The sequence below is a fragment of the Triticum aestivum genome, chromosome 3A, assembly GCF_018294505.1.
Source record: "Triticum aestivum cultivar Chinese Spring chromosome 3A, IWGSC CS RefSeq v2.1, whole genome shotgun sequence".
In the NCBI taxonomy this organism is placed as follows: Eukaryota; Viridiplantae; Streptophyta; class Magnoliopsida; order Poales; family Poaceae; genus Triticum; species Triticum aestivum.
In genome coordinates, this window is record NC_057800.1 from 6,964,758 (window position 1) to 6,983,999 (window position 19,242).

The 19,242-nt window shown below is 36.7% G+C and overlaps 1 protein-coding gene across 1 annotated transcript; it reads right to left on the reverse strand.

Moving 5' to 3' along the window:
* Positions 1-951: 951 nt before the first annotated feature.
* On the reverse strand, positions 952-8,550 carry LOC123057452 (MLO-like protein 1). The gene is made up of 14 exons (XM_044480415.1): positions 8,320-8,550; positions 8,121-8,178; positions 7,686-7,906; positions 7,053-7,169; positions 6,906-6,963; positions 6,629-6,720; positions 3,353-3,427; positions 3,174-3,262; positions 3,017-3,066; positions 2,410-2,450; positions 2,001-2,210; positions 1,850-1,917; positions 1,670-1,730; positions 952-1,542 (listed from the first exon to the last, which is right to left on the reverse strand). The coding sequence occupies exons 1-14, from the start codon at positions 8,443-8,445 to the stop codon at positions 1,186-1,188; spliced, it is 1,623 nt and encodes a 540-aa protein (XP_044336350.1). The 5' UTR covers positions 8,446-8,550; the 3' UTR covers positions 952-1,185.
* Between the last annotated feature and the right edge of the window lie 10,692 nt (positions 8,551-19,242).

The window sequence follows — 19,242 nt, forward strand, 5'->3', positions numbered from 1 at the left end:
TGAAACCCTTAAACCGCCTATATTTCGGTACAGAGGGGGTACATCACTAAGAAATTTAATAAATTGATGATACAAACTGTACTTTAGATACTAGAACTTCCATGGGCAGCAAGGCTAACCAACAAAGATTTGTATGAACATATATACATAATGAAACATGCCGCTGCTACCAGCTCACAGTCGCCTCCCCGTCCTCCCATGAATTGCTACTAGCTACCTGCAGCAGCTCGCAGTCGACCGTGGCCCTGTTTGGATCATGGGGTTAGAGCTAGTTTGAGTTAGTTGGGGGCTCAAATAATCCAAAAATATCCAAACAGGGAGGGCTAGAGTGGGTTAGTTGCATCTAACCCAACTATCCCGATGGGGAGGTGCTTATTTAGGTTAGAGTGGGTTAGAAAATAACTCTAACTCTAACTGTGTTAGAGTATCCAAACAGGGCCCGTGTGCCAAATGGACGTGCCATCTCTACTCTCTAGTACTCGTCCACAAATTCGCAGTGAAATGTCCTTGAGCTATTTTAAATAGATATGTGCATGCAGGAGCTATATCGATCATTTGTTCGTTCCATCTCGATCATTTGCTAGCTAGGTTTTGCCCTCCTCGCAAAAGTGGTTGAGAAAGAATGCTGCCTAGCGCTTGCCATTTGATTATATTCGGATCCTTACCATCCTCGTGATATTGTTATTTGTCTACTGCTTCCTGCTTAATAACAAAGGGTTTCGCCCAGATATAATTGCCTCGTAATTAAGGGTATTCACGTTGTATAAGGTTTTAACCTTGTAGGGGCTACCGTACCGGCCGCCGTAGTGTCCTTGTCCAGCATGGAGCAAGCAACAGCCGGCAGTAGGTAGCAGCACGCGGACGCAGCAAGACAAGCAGCAGGAGCTAGCAATGCACGCACGGAACCAGCGGCGGCATCAGAACTAGAACTAGAACCAGTTCATAATGATTCTAATAGGCTTTTATTATAACCGAGAAGAGCATGTTCAAATAAGCCTTAATTTGCTTATACTTATCTTAAACTCACAGTATAACCAACTGATTAAGTATAACCGGCCGGGTGAGAAACTTTTGGACAAGAATGTTTTAGAGTTGCAACAAGTAAATCTATATATCTTGATAATAATAATAGATTGCATTGCAGCGCGCACTAATTAAGAGCCAGCATACGTACGATCCATTGCTCTAGACAACACGGCTCCATTCTATGATTTCACCGTCATCATTGCCTTCCCGCGTTGCTGGTTTCATCATTTCAATCTTAGTAGAAGGCCCTGCTGAATCATCATTGCCTTCCCGCGTTGCTGGTTTCATCATTTCAATCTTAGTAGAAGGCCCTGCTGAATCATCATTGCCTTCCCGCGTTGCTGGTTTCATCATTTCAATCTTAGTAGAAGGCCCTGCTGAATCAACAGTGCTCGTTGATTCTGCTGTGCCATTGCTCTTCTCCAATGCCTTCTTCATCTTAGCCTTCTGAGCCCAAGACAGAACACCCTGCTGGACATGCTTATTAAAGATCTCCTTCTTGTAGAAGCTTCCCATCTTTAATTTGTACACGACAGAGGAGAAGATGTGTCAATAATCACTTTGATGCTACATTTTGAGATAATAAAAGCGCCTTTTATCGAAGAAAAAAGCAACATTTTATGATGTTGAAATATGGTCGCACCTGTGTTACAACTGCATACAGAGGCAGAGTGCAGTAGCTGCAGAGAAGCTGAATAATGACCCTGCAAGTAAGGATATATACAAGGATGCATGAGTTGAGAACAAACTTATGCCCGTTGTTTTCCAATAAATAAAACCGACATGCATGAGTACAAGGATATATTGGGAAAAGAAGTACTACCCAATAACAAGCCTCGGCACAATAAAACCTACATGCCCCATGATGCACGAGTTGAATCCATAAGTGGTCTGCAACAGAAATTTGATAAATGATGTTTCGGTCAGTCATTTTTAGATCTTAACGAAACATAATTAATTGGAAAGATGCCTACCAGTATCCAGAAGAAAAATGCAATCTCGAAGGCGTTCTGGAAGAGGATAAAGTGGATCAGGAATAAGACAATCCTCGGCCGCCCAAACCAGAAGTGGTCATCTGATGGCTTTACAATCAAATCACCCTCGAGAGCGGAGTGCTTCTCAGCGACATCCCGGGCTAACTGAGCTATGACGTGCTCTAATTTAGTCCCAGCAGCCAACAGAAGCTGCAGGGAGAAGAGAGAGTGAGTAAGGAATTAAGTAAGCCCATCTTCCCTACTTGTTACACATTGTTCATTTTGTGCTCCATATTTCTGCAGGTTGCTAAAATCATAAGATTTCTTGGTTTAGCTTCTATTGTAGCCAAAGCATAAGAGGCTCACAGTGAATGTTTACAATGAAAAATTGTTATATAAATTCACTTACAATAAGGGGAAGGAATGCAATCCAAAAGTATGTGTTCCAGCCTGCAGCAGATTAGCAAAATGTAGTGTAAGATAGCTTCAAGAGGCGTAAATCATGAAATGCTGCTGACAAGGTTTAGAAACCATGCATTTTGCACAACAAAAGCGTAACTGTTCAAAAATATAATTCATAATTTGGAATCCTTATATATATGTCATAATTGGTTTTCCCTATTTCAGACAGGAGCGTTTAGTTTTTGAAATTCCGAAACTGGCTTGAACCCAGAATTGCTGCAGTATATACCTAACCCATGTACTGGTTTTCGGATCCAGATTATTGGAAAATAGAGACCTCAAAGATTGCGGATTTTTCCTACACGAGCTCCAGGGACATCTCTATTTCGAAGACATTAAACAATGCACTTCCAAGATGATAACATTGTATATTTACTCTGCATCCCTGAAACTCTGCAGATCTGTAGTGTACTCCGACATGTACGCACACATAATATTTTGGAATTTTTCAACTTGCACATTCAGTCTTTCAATTCAAAGAACTAAGCCATTGGGAGACAAGCAATTATACAGAACTTACGAGTGCTATTCAGAAATGATGAACTACAACTTACCGTTTATATTCAGCAACAGAAATATCACCACGAAAACCCACAAGTACCAGCTAAAAGAAAATAGAAATTGCATGAGTTGAGCTAATAACTTTCATAGAAAACTACTAGGAACAGTATAGATATAAAAGTACAAACATGTGTATACTCTTTGGATTACCTTATGCCAACCACCACCTTAAAATCAGACTCCAAAACCCGCAACATGTATTCATTGAAATCAAATTTCAGGTTCCCAGGGCAGTGGGCCTGCAATCCAGAAATGATCTCATGCTAACATACGAGGAAAGGACACCAGGATAAAACCACGTCAACTTATTACAATCTGTGCTTAATTACCATGATAAAACCAAGACGCATTGTCCTGTAATCAGTTTTACTTACTGATCTGTAGAATTGCTTGAAAAAACAATGCTGCATGAGAAATAGAAAAAGGCTAATTACCTCGCCAATACACACATATTAGCACAAGACAATTAAATATAGAGCTTGCTATGTAAGGCAAAGCTACACTGAAAAGTTGCATATGGCACAGAAAACTTTACTAGTCCACGCAATTTCACAACATAAAAAGAGTTCCGCTTCGGTACAACCCCCTCATAAAACGTATAAAGGGTACTATGGACTTTTGACAATTTGTATCTACTTTTATATGTACGTATACGCTCACTTGGGTCGGCCCATTTGCGGTACATGTGATGACAAATATATCGAAAAAAGGATAGAACGATCTGGGAGTCGAACCCGTGACCACCTAAAACATAAACTATTGTCCACAACCACTGGAGTAACAAGCCTTCGGTGAAAAATGTAAAGCCAGACGCTTTAAGTAACATAAGGGTTAGGAATTTTAAAAAGGTTTTAGGAACACTTTGTGAACCGGTTCATTTTTCCATAGTTTTTTTCCTGTTACATTTCTTCTTTATTTTTCAAAAAATGGTTGCGCTTTCAAAATGCTGTTCGAATTTTCAAAACATTTTTTATTTCCAAATTTGGTTCATAAATTAAAAAATATTTGCATTTTCGAAAATTGCAATGTAACTTCAAAAAATATTCGTGTGTTTAAAAAATTGTTCAGAATATCAAAACATGAATAGTTTTTGGAAAAGCACGAACAAAATTGTGAAGACAAACATTTGAACAGGAATACAAATTTAAATTCCAAAAGATTTTTCAGAAATGCAAACAGCACATGATGTCAAAAAAGTGTTGTAAATTTTCCCGAATATTTTTTCAACTTGGGAACAATATTTATTTAAAATAGATTCATTTTTTAATTATGAACAAATTCCAATAGGCGCCCGACCGGAGGATGACGTCGCTTAGTTGGGCAAGGCCTAAGATTTCATTTTCTTTTCTTAAAAAAATTGAAATGCCAAAATAACAGTTTTAAGTAACTACTTTAAATTATGTTTCCTATGCTTTAGGAAAGCATTTACTGTTTTCAGTTCTATAATTTTGTATTTATTAGTTATGTTAAAAACTTAAAATAAGAGTTTTAAGTACATATATAAATTATGATTTAAATTATCCTTTTCCATCGAACCTGGCATGGATGCCTACTCGGACATGCTACGCGGGACATGATGTTTTTTGGACATTCTTGAAATGACCCTAACTTTTGCCAGCAGGTGGCATGCCCATCGTAGGCATCCATGCCCCCAATTTTTTTTTCATGGTCTTGTATAACCAATTCAAAGCACCAAGCCAAGTTGCTTGGGTTTTTTGACAAGTTTTGTATTTTTCTTGAAATGACCCCATTTTTTCATGGGCTTGTATGACCAATATTCAAGGCACCATGCAAAATTGTTTGTGTTTTCAATCAGTTTTGCATTTTCTGAAGTTTTTTTTGGTTAAAAAGGATGATAAATGGCCGGACGTGTTACCGAAAATCGTCTGAACTAGGTATGTGCCTACCTTCTTGCAAAAGTGGGGTTCATTTCAAAGATGCCAAAAAAAGACTATGTTCAACGGAGGGTGTTCGCTTAGGCCAGAAGGGTCTTTTTGAAAGCCCGTTGTTTTTCGATATCCGTTAAATGACAAATGTATTCCACCAGCTTCTACAACCAATTTAAGGCACCATGCCAAGTTATTTACATTTTTGAAAAGTTTTGCATTTTCTGGAGTTTTCTCGGTGAAACTAGGCCCATAAATGGTCAGACGCGCCACAACATGTAAATAGTGTCGGAAGTTGTTCGAACGTAGCATGGATGCCTCATATGCATGTGCCAGGATGTTACAAGAAGCTGGGATCATTTATCCATGGCCTTACAAGTTTAGATGAGTGTATTTGTAATTTATGTCATTTACAATCAACACAAACATTTTTCTTTTGTCCTAGAAATTTCTTGAAATTTATCAACAATTTTGGAATTACAAAGTGTGTATGACAATGTTACAAACTAGAAAACTTTTTCCAAAATTGTTAAGATATTACGAAAATCTGATGGAAATTTCGAACAAAATGGCAAACCACATAATTTAAAAAAATAACAACTTTTCTGAAACACATACATTTATTAAATTTGTGAACAAAACAATTCAAAAACTGAACATTTTATGAAATTTCCGAACCTTTTTTGAAATTAAAAATAATATTTTATGTTATACCAAACAATTTTTCAAATTTTTGAACAAGTTCACAAAGAATAATAAAGTTCAAAAGTAGAAAAATGAATTAACAAAAAGAGAGGAAAACGGAAAAAATCGAAAATAAAAAATGCTTAGGCCCTAGAAATTGAAAATTGTTTTCAGATAATGTTAGTATAGTTGAAAAATATTCATAAATTTGAGAAAATGTTTGCGTTTTCAAATAAAGCTCACAAATTTGAAAAAGTAGTGGCATTTTGAAAAGAAATGTTCGAAAATTTAAAAATTGTTCGTGTTTTCAAGAAAATATTCATACGTTTGATAATTTATTGTAATTTTGGAAAACATATGTTTGCAGTTTCACAAGAATGTTTACAATTCTGAAAAGAATGTTCTTAAATTTGAAAAATATTCATAAAATCAAATTATTTTTCATAAAAAATCGCACATTTGAAAGAAAAACCCACGTTTCCCTAAGAAGTTCAAATTTTGGAAAATGTTTCATTTTTAAGAAATATTCATGTTTTAAAAAAATTCCAAAAGATTAAAAACACATTACTTTTTGTTGAGCTATAAAAAACGATTTAGCTACAATGCCCCGTGTTGGTCGCTACAGTGTCCATCCAGGTTGTACAGTATCAATTTGTTCTGTGACAGTATTTCTAAGAGAAAAACTCCTATAATATGTCCAGTTAGGTCATAAGAAACTGCGCTGCAATTGTATCAGCAAATCGTGTTTGTTCTGGTTGTATTAGCAAGGTCACCTCCACCTGAGGTCCTCAGTTCGAAGCCTAACAGGCAGAAGATTATTTTTGGATTTTCGAACCTTGCTACAGTACATACTCACTAATGGGCCGGCCCAAGGCGGACTCAGAAATATCTTCACGAGTATTTTCTGGAAAGACCATTCTACCCTTTATTATGAAGGGGTATTAACAGATCTCGTTCGTTGATGTATTTAGGGGGGTTGTACCGAAGAAGAAGTGACATAAAAAAGATATATGAGAAGACCTCATGATTGCTTACCAGCCAACTCAATACTCTAGAATATTTGTCATTACCCTTAAAATTTTCCTTGACAAATTCGGAATTCTGTACAAGGGTCACCTTCTTGGGCCCTGCAGTTTATTGTGAAATTATTATCCTGTTATAAATGTATTGGCGCTAGCTAAACAATCTTGCTTTGGTTCATCAGACACATTTATTGGTTTTCAGTTTACAGGAGGAACAAACAACTGATGTTAACCCACAAGTATATCATTGGCATTGTAATACATATGAACAACAAGAAATGCTCAAATACCGTTTCCTGCAGTATCTTTCTGAATAGCATCCTCCTCCCACTGTTTCCATTGATGCATCTGAGTAAACGAAGACACAAAATCAGCTTATCATAGGACGTGGTATTCCGTGGCTAATGTGCAACACATGTGACTGATAAGTGGGTTACCTTTGCACCTCCTAAAAGTATTGTCAAAGCACTGAATACGACATGTGTAATAGCCAGCACAAATATGAACTCATGCAACTGATGCACAGATTCAAGGGACATCAGATGAATTTTTCCCTGTTAAAACAAATATTAAAGTTCATAACAGCTGATTATTGTTCAACTCACATGGTGAAAAACTCAACGATTTTAAACTGACGGAGTGGGAATGATAAATGGAACAGATATAAGCAATGCAGTTACTAGAAAGAGGGGATTTCAACATGCTGGATAGACACTTGGAGCAGAGCCATTTGAATGTTATGGTACACAGTTGTGATGTCCCCACTCCTTTCCACGTGCCAGTGTCTAATGTTCCTATTGCAGAGTCAGTGGAAATGTACAGAACAAGATCGCTTCATCACATGCTAAGATTGACAACATGACAACGATCGCAGTCCAAGTAATATTAATTGTACCGAACTAGCTAGCTACAGCTACAGATTAAGGTCATAAATTTTTTTAAGTGTCTGCATATGCTAAGAAATCACAAGTTCACAACCCAATGGTACCTAATTAACTCCAATTGCACTTGTTCACAAGTCAAAAAACACAGTATGCACAAAATCAAACTAATTTGCGCTCCAACATCACCTTCTGCCTGCAGGTCTCGGCTCCCGTTGCATCCTTGCTGAGTAGCCGCCTCCCGATTCTGCCAATGATCTGGGTTGCAACTAAATGCTCCTTTGCGGGCGCCACCTCCTGTCTTTTGCATGGCAGCATATGCATTCTCCAGTCAGGAGGAATGCAGATCTCCTCGATCATCCCTTGACACACCGTCAGCAGCAGGGAGATGAAGCCGAGAAGCATCAGCTCTGCATATCACCGGATCGACGAACAGTAGGTTGATGATAAATGATGATACGCCCAACATGGATGGAAGAAAGGTACAACTCTTATCTATCTATAGGCAACAGGCCAAAATTGAAAAAATGTGAAGAAATCGAGATAAAGTGAGTGAGTAATACGCGCGCGTAGCTAGCTAGCTTTTGAACTATTTTTAGTTTTACGGGGAAACAGTTGAATTACCTTCTTTGACCTTGAGGACGGCCTCGTACAGCTGTTTCTGGTTATTGCGCTTCAACTTCTGTGCTCACATCCAGGCCGGAACAGCATGAACACATGCATGCATGTAGGATGAGTGAATGGGATGAACACGTACGACGTACGTACCAGAAAAAATCAATGGCTCAAGGTAATAGAAGCGAGCAGACAGGAACGGTGTTACCTTGCCAAGGTAGTGCAGGCCGCGTTCCGCGGCCATGGAGATGACCACCATCAGGGCACAGACGATCGCAAGGATCCATGTGGGCGTGAGCTCGAGCGTCTCATCGTCAGGGGCGCCCTCCGCCATGATCTGCGCGCGCCCTCAAGCTCAACGGAAGCGCGTACGAGAGGATGAGCTCGAAGGAGAGAGATGTTGAACAAGGGTGCGGCTGATGAATGCACCTCGTGTAGAGCTGGACTGGCAGTGTAGTAGTACTGCAGCAGAGCAGAGCAATTGCTCTCCGTCAACGTCGTCTCCGATCGATAGGGGGCGGCCGTCGATTGATGGGGGTGTCGGGTGTTGGAGCCGTCAATTGCTTAGCTAGCTCCTAGAGTATATGCAAGGAAGCGCCCAACTGTAGGAGCTGCCGCCAGGCACCAATTAATATCCAATTCCTTCCACAGTTCGCATGTGATGCTGCTGCTGAGTTGATTCGAGTTGTTGAGTTGGGCGATCTGAGTCGTGTCCAAGATCGATGATGCGCATGTGACCGCTGCTACATAAGTACTGATCGATCGTTACATACATAGCTAATGAGAAATGATATTTATACATAGTTGTGGGTGTACCGAGTTACAGCTCGGTCGTACCCCAACCCAACAAAGGCCACTCTATAGTCCTCCATTGGACGTCCAGCTACCCTCTTTACTGGTGGTCATCCAGAAAGATCTCCTCCAAGACGAGCAAGTACAACTGCGGTTTCAGCAATTTGGTCTGCCCTCTTGCGGTAAGAGCGCGCCCTTTCTCTCGATCTATCTAACCTTCCGTCCCTGAACAAATCAATTTTGGCATGGTTCAACTCAAAATGAAGACTTTTCTTGTGACGTAGATGGTTCTGCTTATCAAGGGATGTATATGAGGGTAGAGGTGAAGTCCTGGGCAACATCTAGCGGGATATGGATGCAGGGATTTTCCAGTTGAGGATGGCTTAGGTGTTTGTTTTAGAATATTATAAGATGCAGATAGGCCAATGAAACCGCAACCACAGCAAAGTCTGAACTACCACTGTTAATTCCCCACTAACAAGTTGTCATTGCAAACCTGAAACATACTAGTACCAATTTAGAAGAATGCCAGCTTTGTTGCATGCAGCTCAATAGACAGATACTCATTTGTATGATCATTTGTATGATAGGAGAGTAGTAGGATAGGAGAAAACCATTTGTATGATCATTTAGTTTAATTAACTAAAAATGTTTCAGGCTGGAGCACTACACTAGACTTCATATAGTTTCAGGCTGGTTGGAGTACACTGGTTATAATTAAACAAAAACCTTTTCTTTAATTAATTAAAGGGAAGGTTTCAGTTTAATTAATACTCCTAATTTTACTCCTACTCCTACTAATCCTACTCCTAATCCTAATTTAAAAAAACCTGCATTAAAAGGAGTATTTTGGCACTGCATGAAAATGAGTATTTTGGCACTCAACTACGGAGTACACAAATCTCTACAGCAAGCTACTCCAAGCAGTACTACACCAACTAATGTCCATCTGTCCATCAACAGTTTGGAGTATTGATCTGTCGATGTATGGATCTTGATAAACAATGTCTTAAGAGTTTAAATCTTGAGAAAGGAAACAACTAGGCCATATGAAACATGATAAAGAGTAACCAGGCCACATAGCAAAGTGCTTCTAAAAGCACTTAACTGTATTTATACAAAGCATATCAGTATTCAGAAGAACACAGAGACTACAAATGCAGACTTATGCAAGTTAACAGTGCCTTTCCCGTACTGTACTTCATGTGTTCAATTAACAGAAAAGACTTCCGTTAGTTTAATTAACATAAAAAGGTTTCAGTTAGTTTAATTAACAGAAAAATTCAGATAGTTTAATTAACAGAAAAGGATTTTAGTTAGATTAATGAACAGTGTATGATGAATTTGATTATTCAGACTTAAGTTGCTTCAAGTGATGTCACTAGTTTCAGTTAACTAGAGTACTACAGCAAATGGAGTACCAAATCTGATTCAGTTAAAGTCTCCAGATGGAGTACCTAATCTGATTCAGCAAGTGTTGCTGCAAGTGAACATTTTGAAATAGCTGCTGCACTTGCTACACTAAAACAGCTATTGTATGATAGGAGAGTAGTAGGATAGGAGAAAACCATTTGTATGATCATTTAGTTTAATTAACTAAAAATGTTTCAGGCTGGAGCACTACACTAGACTTCATATAGTTTCAGGCTGGTTGGAGTACACTGGTTATAATTAAACAAAAACCTTTTCTTTAATTAATTAAAGGGAAGGTTTCAGTTTAATTATTACTCCTAATTTTACTCCTACTCCTACTAATCCTACTCCTAATCCTAATTTAAAAAAACCTGCATTAAAAGGAGTATTTTGGCACTGCATGAAAATGAGTATTTTGGCACTCAACTACGGAGTACACAAATCTCTACAGCAAGCTACTCCAAGCAGTACTACACCAACTAATGTCCATCTGTCCATCAACAATTTGGAGTATTGATCTGTCGATGTATGGATCTTGATAAACAATGTCTTAAGAGTTTAAATCTTGAGAAAGGAAACAACTAGGCCATATGAAACATGATAAAGAGTAACCAGGCCACATAGCAAAGTGCTTTTAAAAGCACTTAACTGTATTTATACAAAGCATATCAGTATTCAGAAGAACACAGAGACTACAAATGCAGACTTATGCAAGTTAACAGTGCCTTTCCCGTACTGTACTTCATGTGTTCAATTAACAGAAAAGGTTTCCCTTAGTTTAATTAACATAAAAAGGTTTCAGTTAGTTTAATGAACAGAAAAATTCAGATAGTTTAATTAACAGAAAAGGATTTTAGTTAGATTAATGAACAGTGTATGATGAATTTGATTATTCAGACTTAAGTTGCTTCAAGTGATGTCACTAGTTTCAGTTAACTAGAGTACTACAGCAAATGGAGTACCAAATCTGATTCAGTTAAAGTCTCCAGATGGAGTACCTAATCTGATTCAGCAAGTGTTGCTGCAAGTGAACATTTTGAAATAGCTGCTGCACTTGCTACACTAAAACAGCTATTGTATGATAGGAGAGTAGTAGGATAGGAGAAAACCATTTGTATGATCATTTAGTTTAATTAACTAAAAATGTTTCAGGCTGGAGCACTACACTAGACTTCATATAGTTTCAGGCTGGTTGGAGTACACTGGTTATAATTAAACAAAAACCTTTTCTTTAATTAATTAAAGGGAAGGTTTCAGTTTAATTAATACTCCTAATTTTACTCCTACTCCTACTAATCCTACTCCTAATCCTAATTTAAAAAAACCTGCATTAAAAGGAGTATTTTGGCACTGCATGAAAATGAGTATTTTGGCACTCAACTACGGAGTACACAAATCTCTACAGCAAGCTACTCCAAGCAGTACTACACCAACTAATGTCCATCTGTCCATCAACAGTTTGGAGTATTGATCTGTCGATGTATGGATCTTGATAAACAATGTCTTAAGAGTTTAAATCTTGAGAAAGGAAACAACTAGGCCATATGAAACATGATAAAGAGTAACCAGGCCACATAGCAAAGTGCTTTTAAAAGCACTTAACTGTATTTATACAAAGCATATCAGTATTCAGAAGAACACAGAGACTACAAATGCAGACTTATGCAAGTTAACAGTGCCTTTCCCGTACTGTACTTCATGTGTTCAATTAACAGAAAAGGCTTCCGTTAGTTTGATTAACATAAAAAGGTTTCAGTTAGTTTAATGAACAGAAAAATTCAGATAGTTTAATTAACAGAAAAGGATTTTAGTTAGATTAATGAACCGTGTATGATGAATTTGATTATTCAGACTTAAGTTGCTTCAAGTGATGTCACTAGTTTCAGTTAACTAGAGTACTACAGCAAATGGAGTACCAAATCTGATTCAGTTAAAGTCTCCAGATGGAGTACCTAATCTGATTCAGCAAGTGTTGCTGCAAGTGAACATTTTGAAATAGCTGCTACACTTGCTACACTAAAACAGCTATTGTATGATAGGAGAGTAGTAGGATAGGAGAAAACCATTTGTATGATCATTTAGTTTAATTAACTAAAAATGTTTCAGGCTGGAGCACTACACTAGACTTCATATAGTTTCAGGCTGGTTGGAGTACACTGGTTATAATTAAACAAAAACCTTTTCTTTAATTAATTAAAGGGAAGGTTTCAGTTTAATTAATACTCCTAATTTTACTCCTACTCCTACTAATCCTACTCCTAATCCTAATTTAAAAAAACCTGCATTAAAAGGAGTATTTTGGCACTGCATGAAAATGAGTATTTTGGCACTCAACTACGGAGTACACAAATCTCTACAGCAAGCTACTCCTAGCAGTACTACACCAACTAATGTCCATCTGTCCATCAACAGTTTGGAGTATTGATCTGTCGATGTATGGATCTTGATAAACAATGTCTTAAGAGTTTATATCTTGAGAAAGGAAACAACTACGCCATATGAAACATGATAAAGAGTTACCAGGCCACATAGCAAAGTGCTTTTAAAAGCACTTAACTGTATTTATACAAAGCATATCAGTATTTAGAAGAACACAGAGACTACAAATGCAGACTTATGCAAGTTAACAGTGCCTTTCCCGTACTGTACTTCATGTGTTCAATTAACAGAAAAGGTTTCCCTTAGTTTAATTAACATAAAAAGGTTTCAGTTAGTTTAATGAACAGAAAAATTCAGATAGTTTAATTAACAGAAAAGGATTTTAGTTAGATTAATGAACAGTGTATGATGAATTTGATTATTCAGACTTAAGTTGCTTCAAGTGATGTCACTAGTTTCAGTTAACTAGAGTACTACAACAAATGGAGTACCAAATCTGATTCAGTTAAAGTCTCCAAATGGAGTACCTAATCTGATTCAGCAAGTGTTGCTGCAAGTGAACATTTTGAAATAGCTGCTGCACTTGCTACACTAAAACAGCTATTGTATGATAGGAGAGTTGTAGGATAGGAGAAAATCATTTGTATGATCATTTAGTTTAATTAACTAAAAATGTTTCAGGCTGGAGCACTACACTAGACTTCATATAGTTTCAGGCTGGTTGGAGTACACTGGTTATAATTAAACAAAAACCTTTTCTTTAATTAATTAAAGGGAAGGTTTCAGTTTAATTAATACTCCTAATTTTACTCCTACTCCTACTAATCCTACTCCTAATCCTAATTTAAAAAAACCTGCATTAAAAGGAGTATTTTGGCACTGCATGAAAATGAGTATTTTGGCACTCAACTACGGAGTACACAAATCTCTACAGCAAGCTACTCCAAGCAGTACTACACCAACTAATGTCCGTCTGTCCATCAACAGTTTGGAGTATTGATCTGTCGATGTATGGATCTTGATAAACAATGTCTTAAGAGTTTAAATCTTGAGAAAGGAAACAACTAGGCCATATGAAACATGATAAAGAGTAACCAGGCCACATAGCAAAGTGCTTTTAAAAGCACTTAACTGTATTTATACAAAGCATATCAGTATTCAGAAGAACACAGAGACTACAAATGCAGACTTATGCAAGTTAACAGTGCCTTTCCCGTATTGTACTTCATGTGTTCAATTAACAGAAAAGGTTTCCCTTAGTTTAATTAACATAAAAAGGTTTCAGTTAGTTTAATGAACAGAAAAATTCAGATAGTTTAATTAACAGAAAAGGATTTTAGTTAGATTAATGAACAGTGTATGATGAATTTGATTATTCAGACTTAAGTTGCTTCAAGTGATGTCACTAGTTTCAGTTAACTAGAGTACTACAGCAAATGGAGTACCAAATCTGATTCAGTTAAAGTCTCCAGATGGAGTACCTAATCTGATTCAGCAAGTGTTGCTGCAAGTGAACATTTTGAAATAGCTGCTGCACTTGCTACACTAAAACAGCTATTGTATGATAGGAGAGTAGTAGGATAGGAGAAAACCATTTGTATGATCATTTAGTTTAATTAACTAAAAATGTTTCAGGCTGGAGCACTACACTAGACTTCATATAGTTTCAGGCTGGTTGGAGTACACTGGTTATAATTAAACAAAAACCTTTTCTTTAATTAATTAAAGGGAAGGTTTCAGTTTAATTATTACTCCTAATTTTACTCCTACTCCTACTAATCCTACTCCTAATCCTAATTTAAAAAAACCTGCATTAAAAGGAGTATTTTGGCACTGCATGAAAATGAGTATTTTGGCACTCAACTACGGAGTACACAAATCTCTACAGCAAGCTACTCCAAGCAGTACTACACCAACTAATGTCCATCTGTCCATCAACAATTTGGAGTATTGATCTGTCGATGTATGGATCTTGATAAACAATGTCTTAAGAGTTTAAATCTTGAGAAAGGAAACAACTAGGCCATATGAAACATGATAAAGAGTAACCAGGCCACATAGCAAAGTGCTTTTAAAAGCACTTAACTGTATTTATACAAAGCATATCAGTATTCAGAAGAACACAGAGACTACAAATGCAGACTTATGCAAGTTAACAGTGCCTTTCCCGTACTGTACTTCATGTGTTCAATTAACAGAAAAGGTTTCCCTTAGTTTAATTAACATAAAAAGGTTTCAGTTAGTTTAATGAACAGAAAAATTCAGATAGTTTAATTAACAGAAAAGGATTTTAGTTAGATTAATGAACAGTGTATGATGAATTTGATTATTCAGACTTAAGTTGCTTCAAGTGATGTCACTAGTTTCAGTTAACTAGAGTACTACAGCAAATGGAGTACCAAATCTGATTCAGTTAAAGTCTCCAGATGGAGTACCTAATCTGATTCAGCAAGTGTTGCTGCAAGTGAACATTTTGAAATAGCTGCTGCACTTGCTACACTAAAACAACTATTGTATGATAGGAGAGTAGTAGGATAGGAGAAAACCATTTGTATGATCATTTAGTTTAATTAACTAAAAATGTTTCAGGCTGGAGCACTACACTAGACTTCATATAGTTTCAGGCTGGTTGGAGTACACTGGTTATAATTAAACAAAAACCTTTTCTTTAATTAATTAAAGGGACGGTTTCAGTTTAATTAATACTCCTAATTTTACTCCTACTCCTACTAATCCTACTCCTAATCCTAATTTAAAAAAACCTGCATTAAAAGGAGTATTTTGGCACTGCATGAAAATGAGTATTTTGGCACTCAACTACGGAGTACACAAATCTCTACAGCAAGCTACTCCAAGCAGTACTACACCAACTAATGTCCATCTGTCCATCAACAGTTTGGAGTATTGATCTGTCGATGTATGGATCTTGATAAACAATGTCTTAAGAGTTTAAATCTTGAGAAAGGAAACAACTAGGCCATATGAAACATGATAAAGAGTAACCAGGCCACATAGCAAAGTGCTTTTAAAAGCACTTAACTGTATTTATACAAAACATATCAATATTCAGAAGAACACAGAGACTACAAATGCAGACTTATGCAAGTTAACAGTGCCTTTCCCGTACTGTACTTCATGTGTTCAATTAACAGAAAAGGCTTCCGTTAGTTTGATTAACATAAAAAGGTTTCAGTTAGTTTAATGAACAGAAAAATTCAGATAGTTTAATTAACAGAAAAGGATTTTAGTTAGATTAATGAACAGTGTATGATGAATTTGATTATTCAGACTTAAGTTGCTTCAAGTGATGTCACTAGTTTCAGTTAACTAGAGTACTACAGCAAATGGAGTACCAAATCTGATTCAGTTAAAGTCTCCAGATGGAGTACCTAATCTGATTCAGCAAGTGTTGCTGCAAGTGAACATTTTGAAATAGCTGCTACACTTGCGACACTAAAACAGCTATTGTATGATAGGAGAGTAGTAGGATAGGAGAAAACCATTTGTATGATCATTTAGTTTAATTAACTAAAAATGTTTCAGGCTGGAGCACTACACTAGACTTCATATAGTTTCAGGCTGGTTGGAGTACACTGGTTATAATTAAACAAAAACCTTTTCTTTAATTAATTAAAGGGAAGGTTTCAGTTTAATTAATACTCCTAATTTTACTCCTACTCCTACTAATCCTACTCCTAATCCTAATTTAAAAAAACCTGCATTAAAAGGAGTATTTTGGCACTGCATGAAAATGAGTATTTTGGCACTCAACTACGGAGTACACAAATCTCTACAGCAAGCTACTCCTAGCAGTACTACACCAACTAATGTCCATCTGTCCATCAACAGTTTGGAGTATTGATCTGTCGATGTATGGATCTTGATAAACAATGTCTTAAGAGTTTAAATCTTGAGAAAGGAAACAACTACGCCATATGAAACATGATAAAGAGTTACCAGGCCACATAGCCAAGTGCTTTTAAAAGCACTTAACTGTATTTATACAAAGCATATCAGTATTCAGAAGAACACAGAGACTACAAATGCAGACTTATGCAAGTTAACAGTGCCTTTCCCGTACTGTACTTCATGTGTTCAATTAACAGAAAAGGTTTCCCTTAGTTTAATTAACATAAAAAGGTTTCAGTTAGTTTAATGAACAGAAAAATTCAGATAGTTTAATTAACAGAAAAGGATTTTAGTTAGATTAATGAACAGTGTATGATGAATTTGATTATTCAGACTTTAGTTGCTTCAAGTGATGTCACTAGTTTCAGTTAACTAGAGTACTACAACAAATGGAGTACCAAATCTGATTCAGTTAAAGTCTCCAAATGGAGTACCTAATCTGATTCAGCAAGTGTTGCTGCAAGTGAACATTTTGAAATAGCTGCTGCACTTGCTACACTAAAACAGCTATTGTATGATAGGAGAGTAGTAGGATAGGAGAAAATCATTTGTATGATCATTTAGTTTAATTAACTAAAAATGTTTCAGGCTGGAGCACTACACTAGACTTCATATAGTTTCAGGCTGGTTGGAGTACACTGGTTATAATTAAACAAAAACCTTTTCTTTAATTAATTAAAGGGAAGGTTTCAGTTTAATTAATACTCCTAATTTTACTCTGACTCCTACTAATCCTACTCCTAATCCTAATTTAAAAAAACCTGCATTAAAAGGAGTATTTTGGCACTGCATGAAAATGAGTATTTTGGCACTCAACTACGGAGTACACAAATCTCTACAGCAAGCTACTCCAAGCAGTACTACACCAACTAATGTCCATCTGTCCATCAACAGTTTGGAGTATTGATCTGTCGATGTATGGATCTTGATAAACAATGTCTTAAGAGTTTAAATCTTGAGAAAGGAAACAACTAGGCCATATGAAACATGATAAAGAGTAACCAGGCCACATAGCAAAGTGCTTTTAAAAGCACTTAACTGTATTTATACAAAGCATATCAGTATTCAGAAGAACACAGAGACTACAAATGCAGACTTATGCAAGTTAACAGTGCCTTTCCCGTACTGACCTTCATGTGTTCAATTAACAGAAAAGGCTTCCGTTAGTTTGATTAACATAAAAAGGTTTCAGTTAGTTTAATGAACAGAAAAATTCAGATAGTTTAATTAACAGAAAAGGATTTTAGTTAGATTAATGAACAGTGTATGATGAATTTGATTATTCAGACTTAAGTTGCTTCAAGTGATGTCACTAGTTTCAGTTAACTAGAGTACTACAGCAAATGGAGTACCAAATCTGATTCAGTTAAAGTCTCCAGATGGAGTACCTAATCTGATTCAGCAAGTGTTGCTGCAAGTGAACATTTTGAAATAGCTGCTGCACTTGCTACACTAAAACAACTATTGTATGATAGGAGAGTAGTAGGATAGGATAAAACCATTTGTATGATCATTTAGTTTAATTAACTAAAAATGTTTCAGGCTGGAGCACTACACTAGACTTCATATAGTTTCAGGCTGGTTGGAGTACACTGGTTATAATTAAACAAAAACCTTTTCTTTAATTAATTAAAGGGAAGGTTTCAATTTAATTAATACTCCTAATTTTACTCCGACTCCTACTAATCCTACTCCTAATCCTAATTTAAAAAAACCTGCATTAAAAGGAGTATTTTGGCACTGCATGAAAATGAGTATTTTGGCACTCAACTACGGAGTACACAAATCTCTACAGCAAGCTACTCCAAGCAGTACTACACCAACTAATGTCCATCTGTCCATCAACAGTTTGGAGTATTGATCTGTCGATGTATGGATCTTGATAAACAATGTCTTAAGAGTTTAAATCTTGAGAAAGGAAACAACTAGGCCATATGAAACATGATAAAGAGTAACCAGGCCACATAGCAAAGTGCTTTTAAAAGCACTTAACTGTATTTATACAAAACATATCAGTATTCAGAAGAACACAGAGACTACAAATGCAGACTTATGCAAGTTAACAGTGCCTTTCCCGTACTGTACTTCATGTGTTCAATTAACAGAAAAGGTTTCCGTTAGTTTAATTAACATAAAAAGGTTTCAGTTAGTTTAATGAACAGAAAAATTCAGATAGTTTAATTAACAGAAAAGGATTTTAGTTAGATTAATGAACAGTGTATGATTGTAACGCCCGGATGATCTTGCTACAGTAATCCCCGCTAATGGTGCCACGTCACCTCGGTTACTGTGGATAAACTCGCGTTAGTTCGGAACCTAGTTCGAATTTCAAATTTAAAACGAAAACAAACAATAAAAGTTTTTAGAAACGAAAACTAAATTGTTCGGGGGTTGTCTAAAATAGCAAACCTAATTATGGTGGGGTGCACAAATTTTTGTAAAATGTTTTGGCATTTTAATTAAACTAAAACAGAAAGCAGAAAAAGAAAAAGAAAATATAAAAGAAAAGAAAGGAAGAAGAAAAGAGGGAGGGAACCTCCCCTGGCCCATCTGGGCCAGCCCTTCCCCCGGCCCAACCGGCGCCCCCACTTAACCCCTCCCCCCCCCCGCGGCCGAACCCTAGCTGCCCCCCCCACTC